The sequence below is a fragment of the Myiozetetes cayanensis genome, unplaced genomic scaffold (genome assembly GCF_022539395.1).
Source record: "Myiozetetes cayanensis isolate MyiCay16 unplaced genomic scaffold, myiCay2020 scf4, whole genome shotgun sequence".
Taxonomy (NCBI): domain Eukaryota; kingdom Metazoa; phylum Chordata; class Aves; order Passeriformes; family Tyrannidae; genus Myiozetetes; species Myiozetetes cayanensis.
In genome coordinates, this window is record NW_026087631.1 from 28,749,051 (window position 1) to 28,775,026 (window position 25,976).

Genomic DNA, 25,976 nt, shown 5'->3' on the forward strand with positions numbered 1-25,976 from the left:
TGTCTGCATGAAATGATGTAGCAGTGTGCAAGCAATCAGTTTCCATATTGTTACCTGGTTTTACCTTGGATAACTGATTGGTTATGTCACTGTAGAAAACATAGCTGGAACAAGCACTGTGAAGAAGGTAGCTGAGAGGCTTTGGCTGATCTCCAGAAGTCATACCATGACAAATACTGTGACTTCAGGATTTGACAGAAAGTCAACAAAAAAACTTTTATTACATTATGAGAAACACACACATAAAAAGCCCACACTCTCACTAAAACAAGGACAGAGCAATGTATACTTCTTTACTGTAATTTAATCACTGAAAATTCATACAAACTAAAATTCCAATGAGATAGACAGTGAAGAGTTCATCTTAGGTGCTAACTCAAGTGCACCCTATAGCTGTGTTGTCTAAGTGAATATTTAACCACTTGTCATTTGCTGCATAACTATGCACACGGATTTTTTTTCCTTTTATAGTATAGAAATACTACTAAAATGTAGACCATGAGACTTTCAAATAAGATAATGTGACCCTTCCCTTAAGCATCTCTCCTCTAAGACTTCAGAGGTTTGTATGAATGTTTTATCAACAAGAAATACAGAATTTTTTTCACTAGTTTATCCTTTTTTTCTCTGTCAGTGTATTATATGTTGTTTTATTTCTGTTCATAGCAGTGTGAGTATCAGCCATATGTTCTAGAAATTTTCCCTTACATTAGTGCAAGAAAAGAATTCAGCTGTGAGTGAATTCATGTGTACTGCATGTGCTTTGTCCAGACAGATGGATTTTTGAGACTCTGCGATTGGGTGGTTTTAAAACTCTTGAGAAGTCTGTGCCAAGGGACCCCAAGTATTTTGTAGTTGTCCCAAAATGTATAGTGCATACTTTCTACTCAAATATGTTTGTTTAATAGTTTAATAGTTGTGTGACCATTTTCTTATTTCCCAGAAAGTTATAATGTGAAGAAACTACTTTTCTCTGAGCTAGACTTTGTTATCTTAACAACTATTAGATTGCTTCCTAGAAGCTGGTTACATTTAAAATTCAACAATACATTCTGAGATGATTTTGTTCCTTAATGGACATGATGCTATCTTCATCTTCCCAAATTTTAGTTTCCTATTTAGATTACAGTATGCATCCATGGATCCTACACTGAGCAAGTTTACAGAAAAAAAGCATCTGAAAATTAGTTAAGTAACCCTGTGTCACACATATATCAAATCTGCTGCTAAAGATTATTAGAAAGATGTCAACCTGTGCTTGACCATAACATCTTATTCTCACTTAAATGTTTTGTCTTTCTCTTTTTTTTCAGTACCTGCATGCAAATGGGATTGTGCATCGGGACTTGAAGCCAGAAAATCTACTCTATGCAACACCAGCTCCAGATGCACCACTAAAAATTGGTAAGCAGCATTAAATATACACTTCTCTAATTCTTTTGTGTCAGTAATATGTGCTAGCTGATGTTTGGAGTACATGCATCTCACAATCTCTTTATTTCAAACTAATGTTTGTACTCAAATGAACAGCATGTTACTTCTTCAGCAGCACAACTGTGCATGGTGGTTTTTACACCAATAAAAAACTAGCTGCTTACAGAATTTATAGGCAAAATCATGTAGAAAATGCCAGTGAATAAAGTAGTATTTATAAAAGTAAACACTATTTCTTGTTAGACAAATAATAATGCATAAACAATAGCCATTTAGAGACAAGTGACCTATTTTTATGCTGATATTTAAGTCAAAACATTTCCTTTCATATTCAGTTTAACAAAGCATAAATAATTTTATTTTTAGTTTTTTAAGCCAGAGATGATTGTCATCATCCCTACTGGAATTTAAATAAAATCAGTTTATTCTCAGTGAAAATTAAGAGTTGTGAAGACTTAAATCTATATGAATGAGTCACACAAGTACAACATGTGGTGTCATGCTGTTTGAGTAGTAATTCAGGGGGGAAACGCTGCAGAAAGGATGCTCAATACTTCTTCTGTCACAATTTTCATGCTCCCAGGCTTCTATCAAAATACTGCTGGGATTTTGTCCTGCAGGGTCTGCATACTCTGACCCTTATCCAAGACATCACAGATGCATAATTTTTTAACTCACAATTGTTCTGATAATTTTATTGGATTTCTCACAGAGTGGAAACTGAATATATACCTAAAATGCATTTCTGGATCTCTGCTTGTATGCCCTTAGGTGTCCCACCGTACTGGCTTTGGGCAGTCTTCAGAATAAAATACAAGCTATGTTTCTGTCACAGAAAAGACAGGAATGCTCATTGTACAGCAAATTTAGCTTCTGGATTGCCATCTGAGCATATTCTTTAAATCAGTGTTTATCTCTGTAAATGACAGTACTGTTCACTTAATGCATAAATGTTCATTTAATTGCATATACAATGGAAAAAACATCCCACCTTATTTTACAAGGAAGTAAGAACATTAGTATTCCTAATTATCTTAACAGCTGACTTTGGACTTTCTAAGATTGTGGAAGATCAGGTGACCATGAAGACAGTTTGTGGAACTCCGGGGTACTGTGGTATGTTGTTTCATTATTTACATTTGTTTTTATAACAGTAGAGGCAAAGGAAAGAGGACACTGGAGAAGACCATAAGATCACTCTGTTACCTCATAGCATAGCTGATTATGCAATTCAGGTGATGCATTCATTTACCTTGTATGTCATTCTCTGCCAAGCACACATGGGTGCCAGTCACGCTTTAGAGCAGCATCTAATTCCAGTCCACTTAGTTTCATAATACTGTACTTCTGATTTTCTTCTCTTGAGAGAGTTATATTACAAATGCCTTACACCAATAGTTAGTATTTAGCCCTTTTTATGCCTGTCTTAGTATATGATAAAAATAGGATGTAAGGCTTATTCTCACAGAAGAGCCCTCAGAGTCAGGATGACTTGGTGGGGACGGTTGAGGCTGAATATCTCTGTGGAGAAGAGAAGAAAGGAGCTTTGTGCCTCTAGTCATGGTTTACAATCCACTCGTGCAGAATTCCTGGTGCCCAGAACATATTCAAGCATTACTTTCCAGAACTGGAGGAAAGCCAGGAGGAATACTGGTGAAACGCCAAATTAAACTATGAATAATTGACAGTCCCAGGCTGCCAACTCCCACATCCTGCTCACCCAGCTATCAGCAGCTTTTCCAGAAAGGACATTGCAACAAAAACACATACTGGAGTCTGGATACTCTGGCATCAAAACCTGTCAGTCTACAGTCCCTGGAATGTGCAGATTGATGCAGAGGACCGAAAGCAAAAAGATGATCATGAAAAACTTGGTTTACTGCAACACCGTGCTTTCAGTGAACTTAACAAGAGGAGCGTAAGTGATTTCTGGCAGTAGCACATAAAATTAAGCCAGTGCAGAGCAGTGATTCATGATCAGTCTGTTACAGGAAACATCTAAACTCACAGCAATGTGTCAGACAAATCCATTCACCAAGAGCAAAATTCTGGAAATAGAAAAAAAATATTAAAAGCCATACTCTTCGTGGCTGTGCAAGAGTAATGCAGGAAGGGGAAGAAATTGCATACGTGCTGCAGCACTGGTGCACATAGGTACAACAAATCCACTGTGCTGAAGAAACATGACAGCTATCCCACGTGCATCATAGATCTGGTGGGACCAGGGTTTCAAGGTATTTCTGTCAGGCTTCTTGGGCAGACATTCACTCCTCTTCACCATTGCAGAGCTGGACTTCCCCAAAACTGCCTGGCCTTTCTGTCTGCTCCTCAATGCAGCAAAAGAAATTGCCTGAAATGGTCTTTCCTTCCAATTAAAACAGAATATCAAAAATAAAGCCTAAGTAAAGTGCCAAGTAAATGGAATCATTGAATTATTAAGGTTGGAAAACACTTCCAAGACCTTCAAGCCTAGCCTCTGACTGAGTGCCACTATGTCCACTAAACCATAGCACTAAGTGCCATCTCCAGTCATTTCATGAAGCCTTCCAGGGATGGTGACTCCACTATCTCCTTAGTCAGCCCACTTCAATGCTTAACCACCCAATGAGAAAATTCTTCCTAATCATTACCCTGAACCTCCCCTGGCACCACTTTGAGGCCATTTCGTCTTGTTCTAGCTCTTGTTCCCTGGGAGAAGAGACCAACTTCCACTTTTTTACAACCTCTTCTCAGGTAGTTGAGAGAGTGATAAAGTGTCCCATGAGCTTCCTCTTCTGCAAAATGAATACCCCCACCTCCCTCAACCATTCCTCATCAAACTTGTGCTCCAGATGCTTCACCAGCTCTGTTGTCCTTCTCTGGACTTGCTCCAGCACCTCAATGGCTTTCTTGTAGTGAGGGGCACAGAACAGGATTCAAGATGTGGTCTCACCAGTGCCCAGTACGGTCACTTCCCTGGTCCTGCTGCCCACACTATTGCTGATGCAAGCCAGAATGCCACTGGCCTTCTTGCCCACCTGGGCACTGCTGGCTCGCATTCAGCAGCTGTTGACCAGCACATGTAGGTCCTTGTCCACCAGGCAGCTTTCCAGCCACTCTTCCCTCAGCCTGCAGTGCTGCTGGGGGTTGTTGAGACCCAAAGACAGGACCTGGCACTTGATCTTTTTGAAGCTCATAAAATTGGCCTTGTGCTATGAATTCAGCCTGTCCCGATCCCTCTGTAGACCTTTCCTAATCCTCACCCAACTTGGTGCTTTCTGCAAACTAAGTGGATGTGCACTCAACTCCCTTGTCCAGATCATGACATAAAACACGATATATCAAGATATAAAACAGGACTGGCCCCAAAATTGAGCCTTGGGGCACTACTGACCAGCCACTCCACATACCACAGCCAGTTTTTGGTGCGTCGTCAAATTTCGAGCACCCACTAAAAGCCGCTCTATCACCCTCCCTCTGCAACTGGACAGAGAGAGAAAAAAAAAAACAGCTAAGAATTCTTAAGTAGGGTAAGAGCTAAAGAGTGAGAAATAAAACAGTCTTAAAAACACCTTCCCCCCCCGCATCCCTTATTTCTTCCATGCTTTCCCTCCTTGCCCCCAGCAATACAGGGAGATGGGGAAGGAGGGTTGTAGTCAGTTGTTTCCCATGGGGTGCAATCGGGTCTGCACTGATGGGCTGCAAGGGGACAACTTGCTTCACCATGGTTTTCACTAGGAGGCTACAAGGGGCCCACAGATCTGAATCCTTCCTCTGCTTCTGTGGATTGTCTTCTGATGGGAGACAGTCCTTGGTGGACCTCTCAAAAGTGAGTCCATCCCTCGGACAGCAGTTTTTCCCAAACTACTGTCCCGTGGGTCACTCCTCCATGGGGTGCAGTCCTTCACAAATGAGTTGTTCCAATGTGGGTCCCCCACAGGGCCACGAAGCCTACCTGGGAAAAACCTGCCCCAGCATGGGTTTCCCTCTTCACAGGCCACAGGTCTCCACAAGGACCCCACTCCACCTTGGGCCTCCATGGGCTGTAGGGGTTTCTACACCCTAATGGTCTTCTACAGGCTGCAGGGGCCTCAGCTCTGAGTCCTTCTGCTGCTCGCAGGGGAGGCAGGGGAGCGAGAGGGTCTCCTCCCCCTCCTGCTGCACTGACCTTTTTGTCTGTGTTGTTATGCCATGTTCTCACTCCATTCCTTCTGGGCTGGAATTGCTTCTGCACAACACTCCTCTGTTCTTAAATGTGTTATCATAGAGGCATTACCTGCTTGCTAGTTGGCTTGTCCTTGGCCAGCAGCAGGAAGTCCATCCTGGAGCCAGCTGTCATTGACTCCATATGAGCAGAGGAAGCTTCTAGCAGCTTTCAACAGAAGCCACCCTTGTAGCCCCCCCACTACCGACACCCAGCTACGTAAACCCACGATACCCAGCAAGCAGTGCACCCATCCAAGCCATGAACAGCCAATTTCTCCAGAAGATTGCTGTGACAGTCAGTCTTGAAGACTTTACTGAAGTTCAGATTTACAGAAGAGACACTGTTTCTCCTAATCCACCTGCCAGGTCACTGGTTATAAGAGAATATCAGGTTGGTCAAGCAGGACCTGCCTTTCCTAAACCCATGCTGGCTGGGCCTGATCCCCTGATTGTTCTGTTTTGGTCCCCTGGTGTGATCACTCTCAAGACAATCTCTTCCATGACCTTTCCCAGCATCAAAATCAGGCTGACAGGCCTGTAGTTCCTTGGATCCTCCTTCCAGCCCTTCTAGTAGGCGGAAATCCACTGGCTAGCCTCCAGTCATCTGGGAACCTCCACAGTTATCCAGAGCTGATGATAAATGATGGAGAGTGGCTTGGTGAGTTCCTCTGACAGCACTTTTAGTACCCTTGGATGAATCCATTGACTTGTGAGCATCTAACTATCTCCTCCTGCATCTGTTCTGCTCCCCAGCCCTGTCAGCCAGCTCAGAGGGCTGGTTGCCTTGAGGACAATAGTCTTTCTATTAAGTCTGAAGCAAAGAGGGTATGAAGTATCTTAGTCTTTCTCTCATCCTTGGTTACAGTGTTTTCCTCTTCATCCCAAAGGAGAGATTTTCATTGGCCCTCTTTTTGTTGTTGATGTATTTATAAAAGCACTAAGTAAAGCACTGAAGCAAAAGTACCACCTTCTTACTCACACTGTAGCTCCAATGTTGCTGTAGCTTTCAGTGGTTCTTTTCACAAATCTAAAATACAGTTTGAAACCAAAGTCCACTTTACATGTTATTCTGGCTCTGCTTGGACATAACTTCTTCTGTTTTATATTTAGTGAAGGGAATCATTTGCCTAATTGAGGGCTTAAAGGAGCCCATGTCTCTTTTTAAGTGACATTAGTGTTCATGGACTTTAATTGACTTTGTGACTGTTAACGTCTTCATTCAGCTTTCACCTTACTGACAAGTGTTTTGTCATCTGCAGCACCAGAGATACTGCGGGGATGTGCCTATGGCCCTGAGGTGGACATGTGGTCCCTGGGAATTATCACCTACATCCTGTAAGTTGCTATAGAGCAGTTAATTTGTTAACACCCTCAAGATTTTATGACATTATGAGCTGTGCCATTGAAAAAGACAAGTACTTTAATTACGATATTCCTAATCTTACTGAAGTAAATTAAATCCTAGAGGAGCATGGAAAAAACACTCAGGTTATATATTTGATAGATATAGTACTACTTCCTTAACAACAGGAAGATCTGCACAGAACCATGCTCTTAAAGTAAATGAGTAGCGGTGAAGCTGCTGAAAGCAAAAATACAGGCATGCAAGTGTCAGAAGTCATCGGGGCTTCTTATTCACAAAAACTGTTAGAGACGCTAAGTTGCTTCTTGACTACAGATAGGACAAGAAAAAGTTAGGGCGCTTGCAGTAGTTTCACAGTGCCTGTGAATGTTCTCAAATGCAGCTGCCCCATCTGTGTCAGCCACAGACACTGTCAAAGCTTCAATTGCAGCATCAGTGTTGTTGTCCCACAGCATCTCAGCCAGGAGGCAGGGAACAGCCCTGGACTCTCTGTCTGCAGATCAGTCTGATGGGTTAATGTCGAAGTGTTGCTTTTCTTACAAGATAACAAAAGACCCTGTTGAAAAAGGGTTATGAGCAATGCTGGCCATACAGACTTTAAACAGTTGAAGTTGCAACTATAGACCAAAATTTTCAAACAGTTATGTCTAAAGGTAGGCATTTGCATCTACATCTTAGTATGGCTAGTCATGATACAATTGGTGAGCACTGGAATTACTTTATTGTATTATTGAAACTTTCAAAGGAAGATCATTGAGGAGGGAAAATTGTATACAATATATTGATGCTTTCCTTTATGGGAGAATAAATAACTTAATTAGTCCCTTGACAATGACAATGCTAAGATGGCTTGTGTTGCTATATACAGTACTTGCAGGATGCCTTTTAGGAGAAGAAAATTAGATTTTACATATGTGCATTAAAGATATGGAGGATTTTATACATCTGGGTCATTATGTTTCCCTTATTAGGATTCATTAACTGTGTCCAGGAAGTACAGTGTGTAATAATAGAATTGTTTCCTTTCTGTCTTTTGCAAAGAAATAATTGCATTCTCTAGGATTTATACTAAAAGTTCATGTAAGGATATGTAAACACTCTGGTGGAAATATCAGAAAACATCTTTTCTTCTGTATATAAGCTTTGTGTATTTGTAAATAATAGGCTACAAAATTTCCATTTGTCATTTTTTTATCTTCTCCATTTTAAATGTGATCCTTTGTCTCAGGGTCTGGTTTAAGATCCAGACCTTGTGTAGAAGATCACGTAGCAGAAATTGCCTGCAAGGTGCTCACTTCTTGTCATTTCTGTGGTTTCCACAGATAGCAGAGAGATGTGAATGTTGTCAGCAAGTCTGTCCCTAAGATTGGAGAAATTAGTTTTGTTGACCCTTAAAAGCCACTTAAAGCCACTTAAATTAAACTATGGTCTCTTCTAGTTATTCAGCATTAAGGAAGTTGTTGTACTTGAAACTGAGCTCCTTTCTTAAGCAGAACTTGGTTTCAAGTTCCAAGCAAGAACAGAAATCAAATTGCTGTTTGCATATATGGACGGGTATTTGCTATATGCAACCTTTGAAAACCTTCCAGCTGCTCAGGAGATGCTCCCAAAACACATTAAACCTCTGCACTGGTGTAAAAACAAGCGTGTGAGTTGCTGCTCTGAGTGGAACACTACGAGAATGGATACTCTTCCACTTTTTCCTCCTTATGACCCTTCCTTCTCCCAACTTGAAATTCAATGTGATCTGCAGGAACAAGCCAGGCAAAAATCCACTTGGCTATATTTTCCTTTTAGCTTTAACAGTATTCCACATTTAAAGCTCTTCTATTGTATGTAAAGCTCTGTGGATCAGTACGGTCTGGTACATGTATAATAACTAATTCGTTAATCCTGCAGCCTAAAGGACAGTGTTGTGTGTCTCAGTCTTATAGTTTAGTAGAAGGAATGCACTTCAGTACAGTCAAAAAAATACCTTGCTGTATGTGTCTCCAAAGTGGAATGGATGTAAGAGTGACAACCATGTTACAAAAGATCTGCATAAAACTTCTCATTAATCTTCTCATTAATCAAGGTGGACTTAGTATTTGATTAAGAAAAACTTTGACACATATTTTTTTCCTGAGGTAGATTATATTAAGATCTATTGATGAGAGCTGTCATAATTCCAGGGAAGCCACATGTTACAGTTTTAAAAGTCAAGAAGAACAGTCCTTGTGTATTCTTAGAGCAGGTTAGAAATCCTTCAGTATGTTTGAGGTGCAGATAGAGGTCAACAAATACAGAAGATTTGCCTATAGTCAAAATTGCATGGCTTTAGTTAAAGGTGTTTTTTCACTAACTTAAAAGGAGATAAAACACCATCTGGTAAATTTTTTAATTGTTTTTTTGTAGCTGTTTACATTGTTTTTTCTCTATTTGTATGTAATTGATTTAAAATGTCATCATAATAAAATGATACTTCAAACTAAAATTAAATCAAGAGCAGCCACATTGAGTCTTACCCTGCTTTAATTAATCTAATTTGAAATCACATCTCTAGTTTTATTCGTCTAATTTGGTATATAGCAAAAAAAAAAAATCTGTCTACTGAAATAGATTTTTATTTTAAATAGAATCATAGCTATAGAAATTGCTAAAAAGACAAAAGGTGATAGTAAGTTACAGTGAAAGTAGATAAGATTTAGGAGATTTTCCATGCAGTCAGATCAAGTCTTAAATGTAGTCTTACTGTGTGTCACCTGGTATCCAAAATCCAGTTTAGGCTGACCCAACAACCCTTTTCAGCAAAGGTGTTCTGTGGGGATGGAAGTCCATTGATGGTGGTGGGACAGGAGGCAAAGAAGAAGGGAACAGCTGGAGTACTGTGGCCAGGTCCCGCCTACTGAAGCACACAGTATTTGGAGGCTGGATCCTGGTGTTTTAATCCATCTCTGCCAGACCTGGAAATTAATAATGTACCCAGAATGTGCTTACAATGGAGTGTTTCTCCTCTTCAGCAGAGGAATGTGATGCAACTGTTCCACCCACAGCTATGCACCACTCCCAAAGCCACACTTCTTCCTTGATTCTTCCTTGAGCATCAGTCTCCTTTTTCAAGACAGTAAACACATTGATTGGGTTTAGAAATATAAAAACATTATAAAGTTATAATATAAAGTTGTATTTTCTAGACTTGTTACTGTCTTGATCATTTTATCTGCTGTTATTTTCCTGTCATCATCTCATTGCTTGTCGTTGCTTGTTGCATTTTCTGGAGACAGAGTAGCAGATATATTTTCTGCTTTGCTCAGATCACATACTGGTTGAATAGGAAATTCACTTAAAAATATCTGATTATGTGTGCAAGCGTGATTAAAGTGAAATGAAGCAATAAAAGAAAACATTGTATAAGTGGAAACCACTTCTATGAGTTTGCTTTTCCTGAGGCCAGCAATGTGGATCTGTGCTGGGATCTGTATTACTCAATATATTAATAAATGCAGTCGTTAGTGAGATCACAAAATTTCTTGTTTGTATGTAGGTTATCTAAGTATAGATGTGGGGTGATTAATAAAACCTGACAGAGGTTTTACCATTTTGTGGATGATAGGATTAAAAAATGTATAGAGGTGAACATAATCAAAATCAGTCCTAACTGGACATATAAAACCTTCTAACTTCAGAGATAAAATGGGGTTCTTCAGATAATTCCCATTTCTCTGTCAAGAGTTACAGGAATTCTGATAAGTGCTCTGTGATCATGTTAACTCTGTGCTTGTAAACAATCTAAAAAAGTAAGGTCAGAAAGTTCTAGCAAAGAAACTTAAGATTAAAATAGGAAATATCATTACACTAATTTGTAACTTAGTCATGTGCCCGTTGGCACCCACTTCAAAAACACACACAGCTGGAGAAGCCTCACAGAGACAGCAGTGATGAACAACAGTTTCAGACTGAGGAATAACTAGGTAGTTTGAGGGACTTCAGCCAGAGACCAGCAGAGCAAAGGGCTGCTAGAAAATATTTCTTAGCATGTAGAAGGTATACAGATATCAACTGGTGCATGGCTACTCTTACAATAAGTCCCTGTACTAATAGTTCCAATCAAAGACATGTGAAAATGGAAAATTTAGAATTTGGCCAGACTTTCACAGTGTTAATGAATACTTATGACCACATTTTTCTCTGCTCTTTCTTCTGTTAGGAGTTCTTGAGTACAGCCAGGTCTGGTTTTCCAAAGGGGTCTCTACAAAATACAATGCAGGGAAAAATAATACCATGAACTGTTCCTAACAACCCAAAGACTAATTAATCTTTGATAAATTTATTTCTTTTTTATCCTTGCAGACTTTGTGGCTTTGAACCATTTTATGATGAAAGGGGAGATCAATACATGTTTAAGAGAATCCTGAACTGTGAATATGACTTTGTGTCCCCCTGGTGGGATGATGTGTCTCTGAATGCCAAGGATTTAGTAAGTAAAGCAAAAATCAGACCAGACTATTTAGTATCACTTCCACTGAGTCAATTTTTGGGGTGGGGGAAGAATAATTGGTTAATAATTGTTCATACAGCCTCTTACTTTTCTTCTTGTCTTTGAGATATTAGGGTGCAGTCAAATATCCATGTTAGTCCAGCACTGTAATTTTGCACTCAGGCCCATGGATGTTTAGGTCCTTCTCTGAATAAGCACAGATTGTTGGCAGCTGTCACAGTGTTCATGTATGCCCACCTTTTTTCTAGCTCTGAAGTGTTTCATCATTCCTCTTTTCTGGGTAACCACCTTCAGGGGAAAGTAGAAACAAACTCTTTATTTTTTATCAATTTTTAAGCCTGAACTTTAGGGAAAAAATACTAAAAGGAATGAAACTTTTCCCCCCCTGCCTTTTCTGACAGACTTTTTCTGTCCATTTAAGCTTTTTCTCAGTACATGAGGGAAGACTGATTACTTTTAAATAGGGTCCATTAGCAAAATGTAAGAACTGGCATGCTAGCTGCACTGTAGTCTTTCATTAGTGGATAAAGTAATTAGGACTCAGGAGATACTGATCTGCAGAGATAGGAATGCTTGAGTCTGACTTTTAGTCAATAATAGCTTGCATAATTCAGTTATTTCATTAACACTGAAAACATAAATGGTCTGTTCCATGTTACTTATACAAACTGTGTCATAAAATACTATGTAATTGGTGTTTGTGAAGTACTTCAGGACATTTCAAATGGAAGGACTGTAGAAGTTCAAAGTACTTTTTTGTTGTTTTATTAGATGTGAAGTTTTTCTAAAGTAAAAAAAATATAATTTACTGGCAGATAAACAGCAGCCTGAAAGTAAAACTGCTTCTTTATTGTGTATACAGAGCTTTTGTCCAAACTGCTCCATACTGCTCTGGTACAATAAAGCTCAAAGTTTCAAGTTTGAACACTGTATAGGAAGTTGTAGATAAGGATGAAGACCATGACTCTTAAAACCTTCTGCTGTGGGCAGTTCAGGAAGTCCAGTTGAAGGGATTTGTTTACCATGACTTCTTCCACGGAGACACAATGGGTTGGATTTATCACAATGCCTGGCACCATCTTTCTTTAATAGTTCTTTGTAGGGAAATTTCAGGGAACCCTAAAGTGAGCCTTCCCTCTCACTTGGGTACAAAGCAGCAGTGGAGCCCTGTGCCATCACTTGCACTCTGCTCCAGCAGGGTGTGCATGCAGGAAAGCTGGGTAAGTGTGGCTCTGCGAAGTATCATCTCTGCACTTTGTTACTCCACCCCACATTTTTCTTTTTTTCAAAACTCTACTAGTCCAGACATAACAGCAAAACCCATGAAACATGGCTTGACTGGACACACTTTGTATCCAACACTTTGTTCCACCTCCACTCCCAGAGGTATGTTTGCAGTGCCTTATTCCCAAAAATGTCCTACTCTCATGTTTGGAAGGTGCTGCTTCACTGGCCTTGGTGACAGAAAGACTGGTGTGAGTAGCATTAGTTTCAGGGTGGGCTAAGAGAGAAATATTTGTACAATGCTTTTTAGTTCTTTTACATAGACTGAAAGAAACACTTCCTTTGTTATGTGCCTGTCAGTGACTGCATGGTACAAGTCTGCATGAGCTGCACACACTATAGTTTAAACCTTCTAATTTTTAAAACTTGTCCAAATCCAAAAGTGAAGACACTGCTCAGAGAAACTGCCTGGTTGGGGTTATTTTGAAAATCTCTCAGGGTTTATGTGGCAATTCAGACATGCTACACCCTATGGTAGATACAGATCAACCGCATTGGTATGTATTCTTAATATGTTGGTAACCAGTGGATTTTTTTTCCTTCTCTCTTCCTCCTTAGTGGCTGTCTTACTCAGATGGTATTTATGGAGAACCAAGAAATGCCAGAAGCAAAATTCTTGCAAAGACACAAATGTAAATTCTTGCTGGTTTCCTAGAATGCCTTTCACCTAAGATGCTTCTGAAAACCAGGACCAGAGGCCCAAAATGCAAAGCTAGGTAAATGTAAATGAAGAATAAGGTTGACAGTCTTTTGTGTTTCTTGCTTGCTATGCAGGTTAAAAAGTTGATTGTTTTAGACCCCAAGAAACGCCTCACCACTCTACAGGCTTTGCAGCACCCATGGGTTACAGGGAAGGCAGCAAACTTTGCACACATGGACAACGCACAAAAGAAACTTCAAGAATTCAATGCCCGGCGTAAACTTAAGGCAAGTCTCTGCACACAGTCTTTGTTTTGGCTATGAAAGCATGCAATTAAGTTAGTAACCTTGCAGAAACCTTGCATATCTTTTGAGGACAACATTCCATAGTAGTATGGAAGATTTTTATTTAAGGTGACTGATGAAGATTGAAGAAGTGGAAGCTGATTTAGTTGATAACTGAAGTCAAATAAATAAAAATTGGTGAAGCTGATTGATAACTGTCCACACAGATAAAACTGCTGAAAATGCACACAACTTTTGAAATGTTCTTACCTTCCTTCCTTCCTTCCCTTCTTCCTTCCTTCCTTCTGTCCATCTGTCTGTCCTGTACTGCTTATACAGCAGGCAGCTAGGCATCTAACTGATGTAACATCAGGAAACTGTGATAGAGAATCTCTACAGGGAAAAGAAAAACATTTTGTCGTTTATAAAATTCTCAGAGATTCTAGACATAATTCACATTGATGTTTTGATTTTGTTTTTCTTTATATTTTTACACCTTTGATCACCAACAGGATTTTTTTGAAGCCCAGTTTATTTAGATCCCTGTAGTCAACCAATTTATTCTTTTGTGACTAAAAGCTAATGCTTTTTATAAGTTTGATTCTTCATTGCTTTTCCATTAAAATGATCAAATCTTCAATTATTAAGAGAATTGATTGAAGTTAGCAGTTATTGTAGAGTTATACACATGTAAAATAAACTGTAACATTTTAGACAATTAATTCCTAGACAAAAAAAAAATAAGACCAAAGCAGAAACACAAGTAATACAAGCTTTAGTTGTTTTGTTAGTAAAATAATATGAAATTATCCTCCCTTTCCCAACATACAAATCCAGAGACAGGCTTTCTTTATGTAAAGACGTATTTTTATTACATAACAATAAAGGTCTTGGCCATGATTTTGTTTTTCATAAGCTGTGTTTAATTTGTTTCATAAACATCCACATGGCTTGTGAGAGATACACTAAAAGTATCTTTGGACATTATAATATCATTGGGTGGCCTGTTCTTGTAATCAGTTGTCCAAAGTCCTCTCATCACTAAGTGGATGTCTGTGATTTTTCTTTTAAGAGGTCTAGACTCTCACTCTTGCCACTTTTATTGGGTTATGCCTTGTAATTTTTCTTCATATTCTGTATTAGCTGATTCTTTTTTATTGACAATGTCTATGCAGTCTGTTTTTTATTAGCATCTTCCTTTTTTTTGTTTTGTTCCTTTGCTTCTGTTTGTTTGTTTGTTTGTTTCAGTGTGACTACCTGTCCAGGGTATCCACAAAACTTGCTATACTCCTCACCTCCTCCCAAAGACCCACTTCTGCGATGCCTTAGCAAAAAGCTAGCCAAGTCAAAAGTAACAGCTAGCCAAGTCAAAAGTAACTTGAGCTGTCATACACAGAGATCAGTATTTCTTTTCCTCACCTCTGTATGTTTGTTTTTTCAGGTAATAAAACTCTTTGAGGCAAGGGCTAATATAACTGTCTTCATGAGTGTCTTCATTTTGTAATATGTTGACATGAAATCCTACAAAAAAGGAGTGGCTTTACATGTATATCCTTAGGACTTTGCCAATATACTCTGCACCATTGTGCTTGGCATATGCAATAGTTCAATAGTAATAAATATTGTTTTCGTTTGTGAAATTTTCATGGAATAATCAGTGGTGATACTGTTATTATTACAGCAGAAGATGGCTTTCTCTTTAACTTCAACATGGGAAACTTGAAGTGGTTTCTAAAAAAAAAATATGCAGCACTTACAGCTGAAAAAAAGAAGTCATGTTCATGTTGTCCAACTTGTAACCTTGTGATGGCAGCAATTTTAAACCTCAGTCTAGAATTTCTGATGGTCTTCCAAATCTGTCCAAGCTCAGGCAGGTCTGTGATGTTACCACAAAGACTAAAGGTGGTTACATTCCCTAAGGGGACGATGTGAGGCTGCATTGCTAACATTCCATGTCCTTTAAGGAATATTTGCTTGGTTTTCTCTCTCCCAGGCTGCAGTAAAAGCTGTTGTGGCATCTACACGCCTTGGCAGCGCCAGCAGTCACAGTGCACAGGACAGCAACAAGCCCAACCACAACCCATCGCCTGTCCTCGGTGGCAAACCAGAAGAGAAACTCACTCAGGAAGCAGAAGCAGCTCCAGAGGAAATGTCTTAGGTTGATGTGCTTCCTTGTTTCAACAGAGATCTGTCATTTCACACACCAGCTAATTTGTCATTCAGCAAGGGAGATTCGTAAGCTTGGCCTCTCTTGTTCTGCTTTAGGGTGCCAAATGCTCTGGTTGGTGATCCTACCTTCAATGCATGTGACTGCTTATGAAAATAGTAAACTGTTCCATAAGGCATGTCATGGAAACAGTGTAATTTGCAGTAATACCGGCAGGTGAAAATATGGGGATGAATAACTACCTACCATAACGTGTATACTTCATATACATCTATTTAGTGTTTCTAGATGGCATTTGAAACAAAATGCTGTTTCATTTAATTTTATGCAAGTAGTTGTCTTATCTGTGTTGTGAGTTTATTTAGACTGTTTCTTTCCAGATCCATAGTCCTTGAGCAGACAAAATGGAAGGAAATACCAAACGAATGCTTTTAAAACTGATGTATGAAATAATGCTTTTTATCTGTAAAATTGAAAAAGTATTTGGGGATTTACATGCAAAAAAACACATTCCACTACTTCTGGGAAGAGATTGAAATGTTAGTTCCACTGGGCGTGAAAATGTACATTGCTCGAGCTTGCATTGAGAATGCCTTATTCAGATTTTTCCTGTTTATATACAATATTTTAATAACAACCAAAATTACTCAGATTTCTGCCATTTAATTGTGTAGTAAAGTGTTAGTGAAACAAAACAATAGACTAAACAAGGATTAGAGTAAATGCAAACTTTTGACATACCATTATATTTATTAATTAATTTCTAAACTGTGCAGCTAGAAGACTTTTTATAGAGCCTGAGGGAGTAATCTGCAATTAAATAAGTTGTAAATGCTTAAAGGAAGCTATTGTACAGCTTACTGATTTTACTTTGGGGAAATACTCTTTATACAAGATCTTGGAGCAAGTAGTATAATCTCATTGGTTCCTGGGTGGTTTAACCTCATGAGTAACCAGTTTCCATTTGTCAGCATAATCAGTCCATATTTTCCTTACAAAGGACTCCTGCTCCATGTAAAGTGATCCTCCAGCACAGATCTTGCATCCACCCCGAGTTCCTGTGTCTTAAGTTATTAGCTATGTGCTTCGATCAGCTTGCAAAAGTAGGGTCAGGCTCTTGAGCTGTCTTGATGTTTTTGTTGAATGTCATTGAAAGAAATGGAAAAATTAACATGCATCAGGATGTGTGATCATTTATAGCTGTTATCAATTAAACATCATAGACTGTCATCAGGTTATGTTACAGAAACAGCAAAAAGAATCTGATGTACAACAATAACATTTGTGCTCATTAAACTTTTTAATACCGATAGTTACCTAACATCCTAATACACTCAACATTTCTCCTTTGCTTTCATGGTTTTTATGTTGATGTTAGGCCTTGCGCAACTTGTTTTGGAAAAATATACTGAAAAACCAACAATTCAGTAAAACAGTCAGAGGCTATATTTCCTGATTAGATTAAAAGGTAATGCAGTGTTATTCAGATGGTAGGTTTGATAAATAAAATGTGCTCTAGATTAATAAATAAAGGAAGATTAAAGATACTGTCATCACTAGGTGAGAAGGCATGCTAATGAATGTATTATACTTGAGATTTTTTATCCACTTCTTAGAACTCTTAATAGTTGTACAAAAAGGTTTGCTAACTAAGCAGCATTGCAATTTAAAGTACATGTATTCATCCTTTTTTCAAGTGGCACACTTTGAGGTCAGCTGAAATAGCTGATGGGTTCATGACAGCTGTGTAAGGCCAACAAGACACTTTTGCAGATTTTTCCCAGTAAGTAAGACTAATTACTCTGGAGAAGATGATAGGTACATTCACCTGTCTTACTTCCAGTGAGGTGACTGCAGCACAAATGCATTTCTCACCCACTTTATTCATCCCTCTGGTACTGTGGTGAAGCCATCAAAGTTTGGTCCCTAGGGAGGTTTGATGGGAGATGCTGGATTTCTGTAATGTTTTCATATAGTTGCATCTAATCTGCAGGAGTGTAGCTTGCTGCAAAGTCATTGTGCAACTATGAGAGCAGAAATATCTTCATGTGATGGTTTGATAAGCTGAAAAGTAGTCCCAGCTGACTCTTAAAGTTACTGTTTTGCTAAATTATACCATATCATATAGTAACTGTGAACTGAGGTCATGCAACAGGAGACCTCTCTGTGATAGCATGATCTCAGAGGCAGCTCTGAGGCAGTACATAAAGGCTCTGGGGCTTCAGTTGTTTTTACTTCATTTCCTTCTGTTATGCTCTACATGAAACAGGATGGATGCCTGTGCTGAATGGATTACCAGTTTCTGACTCAGTAAAGCAGTGTGCCTTGCTGATGTTTGACAGCACCACACACAAGGAAGAGGAGGACCAGGGTGTATGTATGCAGTGGAAGAGAGAAGTGTTACCTGCATTCATTTTGTCTGAAAAATCACCTCCCAGCAGTATCTGCCATAATTCAGACTGGGGAGTGCAACACCAGTGTCTTACTGTGGCTGAAAAATATGAACACACTTGAAAACTACTGGAGATGGACCAGTTACACCTCTGTGGTTATAAACTAGGTAGAAAGTCACTGATGCTCTTTTCTGTTGAAATCCTAAACTTCAATTTTTAAAAATATTTAACATATTAACCAAGTCCTTTAAGTACAAAAAGGGAAATCTTTCTTCCTTTTTGAAGTATTTGAATTGAGCAAAACTTTCCTTTTTATAACAGATTGTAGCACTGGCCAATTAAAGTCTAATATCTGAGAGCTTGGCTGAGGATCTGATGGCTGTTAAATAGCCAACAAAGTCCTGCCTTTGCAGCACAAGATTTTTCACAAGTTTAGAAAGATTCATCCCAAAATAGAACAGAGCTCCAGTAATCTTGAACAGTCTTGCTTGCAACTTTGTGGATGATACAGTAGACCACACTGCATGAGCCTGGTGCTGGTTTGTTAGCTTAAGATTGTACTTTACATTGTGCAAGTATGCTGTAAAGAGGCAGGCACACCATAATCAAACTTTTGAATGCAAAAGAGCACCAAGGTAAAAGTTTTAGTTAGAGCCTGTGGTTCAGAAGAAGGGTACTAAGGACTCTGTCTCCAGAAGCAAGAAGGCTGTTGGGCATACAGAGTGACAAAAACTGCCCAGAGTCCCCTTTGCCTCAGTGAATAATGCAAAGAGTTCTGAAAAGCTGTGTAATACTAGAGCAGGACAAAAGTGGCAACCAAAAAGTTTTTTGAAGAGACCCAGGTCAGCAGGGAGCCCCAGGCTGGGAGGATTGCTCTGGCTTACTGGCAGCCAGGCTCAATACTTGACAAATAAAGTGTGTTCTACAACTCTCACTGTAAGCACAGACACAAAAGGCAGCCATGGGGGAATGAGGACAACACCACATTTTCTTCAGCCCAGCAACGGGGAAAGGGAAGACGGTGCTGGGAGTAGTTAATGTCCAGCTTAGCAGAAGGACAGCACTGTCTGCTAAGCAGTAAATGCAGTTGGACTCTGGAAGATAAAGACTCATTTCCATGTAACAAAGTCCTTCACCTCCTGTACCCCTGCTGGAGCACACTGATATGCATAGCACCCCAGGTCTCTGGGGTTTTAGGAGTGGCATATGAAGGTGTAGGGTGATCTTTGCATGGTGTTCTGCACATTGCCTCCTTACAGAATGACAGGCACAAGCCTCAGCACAGTGCCTTGACCCCAGGCTTGTGCAGGGGCTGGCTGTTATTCCCAGTGAAGAACTCAGTTTTGTGTGGCTGAATCTGCCTTGTTGTTGCTGAGCCTATGAATGCATAGCTCATGTAGGCATGGCATTCATGTAACAAAAAATATCAGGCTGACCAATCAAGATGCACAGTTACACCTAGAGCACAGTGGCAGGGATGCATGCAAGTCCTGGGGATACAAAAGGTGAACAAATGTCCATTCTTCCATTTCAGAATAACTTCAGGTAGAACATAAAACCACAATAGTGAGAGCTTATTCTTCTTTTGTATAAAGAATCTAACTCCTCTGGTAAGCCCCTGCACAATACCATGTTTCATTGAACAAAAAACGTCAGATGTGTTGCAAAATAAGAAGAAAACAGCAAGGAATGAAAAGGAAGAAAATAGGAATAAAATATTTACCTATAGGTATAAAATATTTACCTAGGCACAGAGCTCCTGGAGCAGGGCCAGCAGAAGGCTACAAAGATGATGAGAAGACAGAAGTATCTATGAGAAAAAGCTGAGAGAGCTTGGGCCTGCTCAGCCTTGAGAACAGACAGCTGAGAGGGGACTTCATCAATGTATTCAAGCATCTGAAGGGAGGGTGTCAAGAAGCTGGGTCCAGACTCTTCTCATTGGTGCCAAGCAATAGGACAAGTGACAATAGGCAGAAACTGATGCACAAGAAAATCCGGAATATGAGAACTTTACTTTGCTGGTGACTAAACACTGGAAGAGGTTGCCTGGAGGGTGTGGCGTCTTCCTTCCTCAAATTACTTTTGAACCATATGGATGCAATCCTGTGCAATGTGCTTTAGGAAACCTGGCTTGAGCAGGGAGGTTGGACTAGATGACCACACCAATGGGCCCTTCCAACCTCACTCATTCTGTGATTCTGTGATTCTACGATCTTAGTTTCAGAACATGTCTAAGCTTTTACTAGCAAGACTCTAGATTCTCCACATAAGCAAAATTTTCTTTATATCTCAGAGGCTAAACTTCTGGCCAGAGTACTTCACTGAAGATTGCTGGTGAGTCAGTGAACAGCATCCTTTGGAGTATGAATCCTCTAAACAATATAAGGACAGAACAATGTACATGCATATAACTAGAAGTCCAGTAAACACACACAAGTAAAATCTGCATTACGTCTTCTTCTACCCTCCCAAGTGAAACAGAGAATATAAATGCAGTCATGAACTTAGTCATTATTGGAAGGCATTCAAATATTGTGGGAATAGGCATAGTATGGAAGCTGAAATACAATGGAATAGTCGAAGTGGCTCAATTCTGAATTTAGCAGATTAAAATATGAATATGTACCTGCACATACAAATATATAAATTCACTAAAAGAGATTGCTGAACAATCTGTAAAAGCCATGTCTCTATTAACAGTTGCAGCACTTTTTAAGTCATCTTTTGTCCTTTGCCAGCACTACTCAGCTGGAACTGAAACCATAATGATTAAAAGTCTTGTATACATGGATCACTGCTGAATGAAATTCAGAGTAACAGATATCAGGGAATGAAAGATAATGGTACAGAGTTTTGCAAGCTCTGGCTTCTGCCAAGGCACAGTTGAGAAAAAGATTACTTCAGTGCCCTTGTCCTTCTGTATGGTCAGTACTTGGGCTGAAGTGTGGCCACCTGAGAAATTGCAGCATTTCAGAGAGTTGTATGACAATACACAAAGAGCAAAACTTAAAGGAATCTTATTTTTTCCATTTGAAACTCTGGCCTCAAGAACAAGTGTTAACATGCATTCATGGCCAAATGGCTTCCTGTTATTCTTCCCTTTTGTGCCTCCTCTTTTTTTCCTGGCCCTGGATCCCATGGGGCACCCAGAAAGAGCTGTCAGCTGCCAGTCAAAGGGTAAAGAGCCATCTGACACTTGCAGATTTCAGCTTTTCTGCCCTGACAAATCTGCTGTTGCCTTTGGGTCTGTCAGATGTTTCACTCCTGCTCTTGTGCTCCCCGAGAGTCTGAGTTTACATATATCACCGAGGTATATGTATATCTCTGTATATATGTATATCTCTGTGAGTTGCCCCTGATGTGGTTTGTCATTGCCAGTTAGTAGCCAGGGAGAAGTGTTTTTATTTTCCCTCCCCATTTCCTAGATTCATGATGTTTGCTGGCACCTTTAGTTTCCTTTCTCAAGAGCCTACACGTGGCTGACAGAAATATCTCAGTGATGTACAAGAAATGCTAGACAGAAACAGAAAATAATTTGGCTTCTTGGGTTAGTTTACCAACAGAAAGGGAAGGCACCTGGGCTGCTGTAGAAGCTGTTAGTATTTGGAATGAGGGGTTCAGAGCAAAGTGGCACAAGAATAGCACCATGCCATGTTCTGCTCCTCAGCACCAGGAAGATCCTTTGTCAATAGCACCTTTTTCCTCCTGTAGAAAAGACTTTTAGGTCAATCAAAAGAAACACATCAGGTTTAGGAACTCTGAAAAATATCATGCGTGCCATGACCAGTGATCTTAATATCAATTACTTAATACCAATTGATATACTTAGTATCATATTTTATGCAGCATTGCCATTTAAAGTGTTGGCAAAAGAAAGTATGAAGTCAGTTCAGAACACTTGGTCCCATTTCTTGCCTGAGCTGTAAATAATGATCTGCTTTGTAATACAAAAGTCTGTGAAGCCAATCATTGCACACACAGGGGAAGTCTATCAAAGAGAAAAAAGACTGTAATTCTTATCCATGTTTTGGGTGGATCTAGGATGGCTCTTCTAACTGAAACTACTATGTCAAATGACTTGAACTGGTAAACCCAAAAGCTAAGGGTAAGCCATTAGATGTGATTTCCAGCTGCAAATGGCATGTGATCTGTCCCAGAGACGGTATGCCCTAATAGCCACAGAGTCATATTTATTCATCCACAGGACTGTGCATAGGGGTTTGCATCTTCATATCAGTCCTCAGATCCCAAGCATAATGGTGTTACCTACAGATGCTGACTTTACATGAAGGAGCACAACGTCACCAAATCCCTAACACTGAACAGTAAATGCCGACAACAAAAATGCCAGAGAACTTTGCTACAGAACACACCCAAGAGAGCTCCTCCTTAGCTTTGTGTCAATAAGGAACAAAGTGAAAAGTGTCTCTTAAGTGTTTCTTCCAAGGTCTCAGGTTCCTTGATTTCTGTTATTTTTCAGACTTCCCCACCAGACGTTTACAAAAGTATTGAAACGTATTCAGTGGCAGCCTTTTCCAAATGGATAATCCTCACCACAGACTCGACTTTTCATTTGTCAGACATCAAAGTTTCATTGTTTGTACTAGTAATATGGCACCCAGTCTCTTCCTCAGCTTATTATGGGGCCTGAAGTAGTCTTTTATAGAGAAGTTCGTCAAGAAACATTTCACGATATTAAGCAAATGGACTGTATGTATATTTAGAATAAAAATATCTTTGAAGGATTTCCCGAACCCCTGCTGCAGCAGTTTACTCCCTGAGAAGTATTTTCCTTGGGAATGACAGTGATCCATGGGACCCTCCAAAGCATCCAAGCTGGTGCCACCACCAACTTAGTGCCCTCAGTGTAGTGGTAGTGCCTTGTTTGCTCTGCTCAAGTCCTTACCGTTGTGGCTACTGGGAAACAGTAATTACAAACTAAGAGATTTTTAATAAAAGTAATTAGAAACAAAAATATTTGAAACAACTAGGTACTGAGAGCTAACCCAAGCTGTGGTTTTGTGCCGTTATGCACAACAGAAACCTCTTCCCTGTTCATGCCACATCCTCCTGAGATGTCATGCTAATGCTTCTGATTAAATAGCAGAAATTTCATTTAATGTTCCATAAGGGAACATTGTTCTGGGCTTTGGTTGGGAAATTTTTTGTTATTTCTTTTTTTTCAGAATACAGAGTGTTGAAAGGCCTATGCTCGTGAGAAAATTACCTCTGAAATGATTAGATGCTCAGGGAGAAGGAAAGATGGAGAGATGGAGATGAACCGTAGTCATAGAACCATAGAATCATTCAAGTTGGAAAATACCTTTAAGATCATTGAGTCCAACTGTTAACCCAGCACTGCCAAGTCCACCACTAATGGGATGGTCTTGCAAAACAGCAATGGTGGCTGGTCCAGCTTGTGAGGGAGTGGGAGGAGGTGAAGAATCATTGTGGGGAGCAGTTTGTTAGTCTCAAGGAGCTAAACCACCATGCCCTTGCAATCTCATGAAGTACTGAACAGAAACTGGCTGGCTGCTCCACACCCACAGTAAGGAGCTCACCAGCTTAAGCTGGTTTTAATCTGAAGAAATGTGATATGCTAAGGGCTTGTGTCTGCCTTGGCCTTTGTTTGGAGGCTTCTGGTGGCTCCTGGCTGGGTGAGGACCAGACCATAAGTGCGGAATTTTGTGATTCTATTAATTCAAGAATAGTATATGCTGCATGGTTAGAGTATGTGCTGATGCTTCCAAGACAAACAGACAAATGGTGCTATTGACTAGTAACACAAAGTATTTTATAAGCCTGTTACAGAAGCTCATTGATCTCAGAGCAATGGTGGCTGGATTCTTATTAATAACAATGAAAAATGTTATATATATATGTGTATATATATATTAGACTTTCTCAAATTAGCTCCATGTCCTATGTGCCTGTGTCCTTCTTTTACTGCTTAGTTGTGTGAGAAATCCTGCACTGTCAATGCTGTTTGCTTCTATTAGCAAAGATGTTAGCAACTAGATAGACGTTTATGGATTGCTTGTTTAACTGTACACTTTTACTTCTGACTAAAAGCCTGTTTGTGTAGTAACTTATCTGATACTGTGCAAATGAACCAGAGAGAATTTTGAACCAGAAAAAAAAAATCGACTGTTTTGTTATTTCAGTGTATTGTGTGGGACCAATGTACCTGCCTGTGTGCTTGCATGGGAATGCTGATAAGACATGAGAATATGCTTTGATGGTGGGACATCAGTTTTTAGTAAGTGGCTTGCATGACTGATCTGATGCTAAATAAACTAGTAAATCTAGAAATGCTTACATCTATTATTTGCTGACAGCTAATGCTCAGTGTAAAGTAAGAAACAATAGTCATCATTCCAGAGAGATGTATTCGATGGGTGTTACCAGTTTATATTGCAAAGCCTAGAATGGTTTCCAACTTGGCATAGCATTTCCCCTGTTCCTCTTCCCTCAAAAACTTAGCAGCTGAGTAACAAACTAAATATGTTAGTGGTGGAGTACAGAACTAGAGGGCTGACCAGGTTGTCCCTGCGCCTTAGAGAGGGTTATGTGAGACAGAAGCTTGTGTCACATTTTGCTGAAGACTTGATGAAGATGCCACCACTACCTTGTACACTCTATCAAATTTTTCTGCTAGCCTTTTAACTGGGAAGTATTTTATAAAATTCTGAGGTTTTTTGTTGCTGTTAACAGTTTGTCTATCATGGTGATTATGAAACCAAAAGCTGTTAAAATGGTCCCTTGTTCAGCATACCCATCTCTCAGCAGAACAAACCAAGTCCTTCCCCAGAGGACATATGCTCTTTCACTGCTCTTCTTGCTTGCATATGGATTTTCTACCTGAAGCTGATTACTCTCCATCTTGAACTATATTGACAAAAGCTATGTAGCCCAAAGCTGCATGTGGTACCTGAGTGGAGGTCTTTGCATGACTGAGGTGTTGAACGGATTATTTTTTGTTTCTCTGTGCTGTTCCCACATCTGTCGTTCAGCACCCGTAGTGGTGTTCCCTCCTGCACAATTTGCAAGAATGGTAGCTTGGCCACTTAGTTGCTGCCCTGTAGTGGTGCAGCTTGTTATTCCTGTCACCTACAACTCCTTAGTCTTGCAAACTGCTTGAATGCAGAGTCCCCACATATCCAGTTGTCAGAGATGATTTTTCAAAATTTCAAAGAAATAAATCATGCTGAACTCTACAGGACATTTTGCAGTCTTCCAAAAAACCCCATCTCATTTGGTACTTCCACAGATGTAGTTGGATATTTTCCCAAACTAAAGCAAGGCACAGATTCTTACTACAGTTTCGTGAAATCATCTTTTCCACGCCTCCATAGCAGAATGGAAGAGGGGAGTGGAAAGTCCAAGGGAGAGAGAGGGTATGTATCAACGTGATTTTCAGCCCCCCTGGAGCTCAAGGTTTTTTTGCTTTGGACTGACCTCTTAAAAGTAGCACAGCAAACAACTGTGCAGAAGCTCATGATATAGTATGACATTATTCTAGTTTTACAGAAAGCTTGAATCAAACAAGACCATAGGAAACAAGAAAGAGCTAACAAGTCAGAAAAACTTCTCGTAAATTAGGATAGCTGGGGAGTTAAACAAAGATATGCTGCTCCATAACTAACAAATTTCTGCATTCCTGTTGATGCCTGGTAAAATCTTTCTTAAAAAGCTTCAGGGATTTGCAATTATGTCCTTCTGAGCAGTTCAAGCACCTGTTTCCTTCAA

General features: G+C 39.7%; 1 protein-coding gene across 2 annotated transcripts in view; it reads left to right on the plus strand.

Annotated features, from left to right (window-relative positions):
• CAMK4 (calcium/calmodulin dependent protein kinase IV) overlaps positions 1 to 24,539 on the plus strand; it is a 199,043-nt gene extending 174,504 nt beyond the window's left edge. For both annotated transcript variants that reach the window (XM_050328440.1, XM_050328441.1), the window contains exons 6-11: positions 1,314 to 1,404; positions 2,476 to 2,550; positions 6,879 to 6,954; positions 11,312 to 11,438; positions 13,518 to 13,670; positions 15,661 to 24,539. In XM_050328440.1, the coding sequence (XP_050184397.1) occupies positions 1,314 to 1,404; positions 2,476 to 2,550; positions 6,879 to 6,954; positions 11,312 to 11,438; positions 13,518 to 13,670; positions 15,661 to 15,825 (687 nt within the window). In that variant the 3' untranslated portion in view covers positions 15,826 to 24,539. The remainder of the gene's footprint in view (positions 1 to 1,313; positions 1,405 to 2,475; positions 2,551 to 6,878; positions 6,955 to 11,311; positions 11,439 to 13,517; positions 13,671 to 15,660) is intronic.
• The last annotated feature ends 1,437 nt before the right edge of the window (positions 24,540 to 25,976 follow it).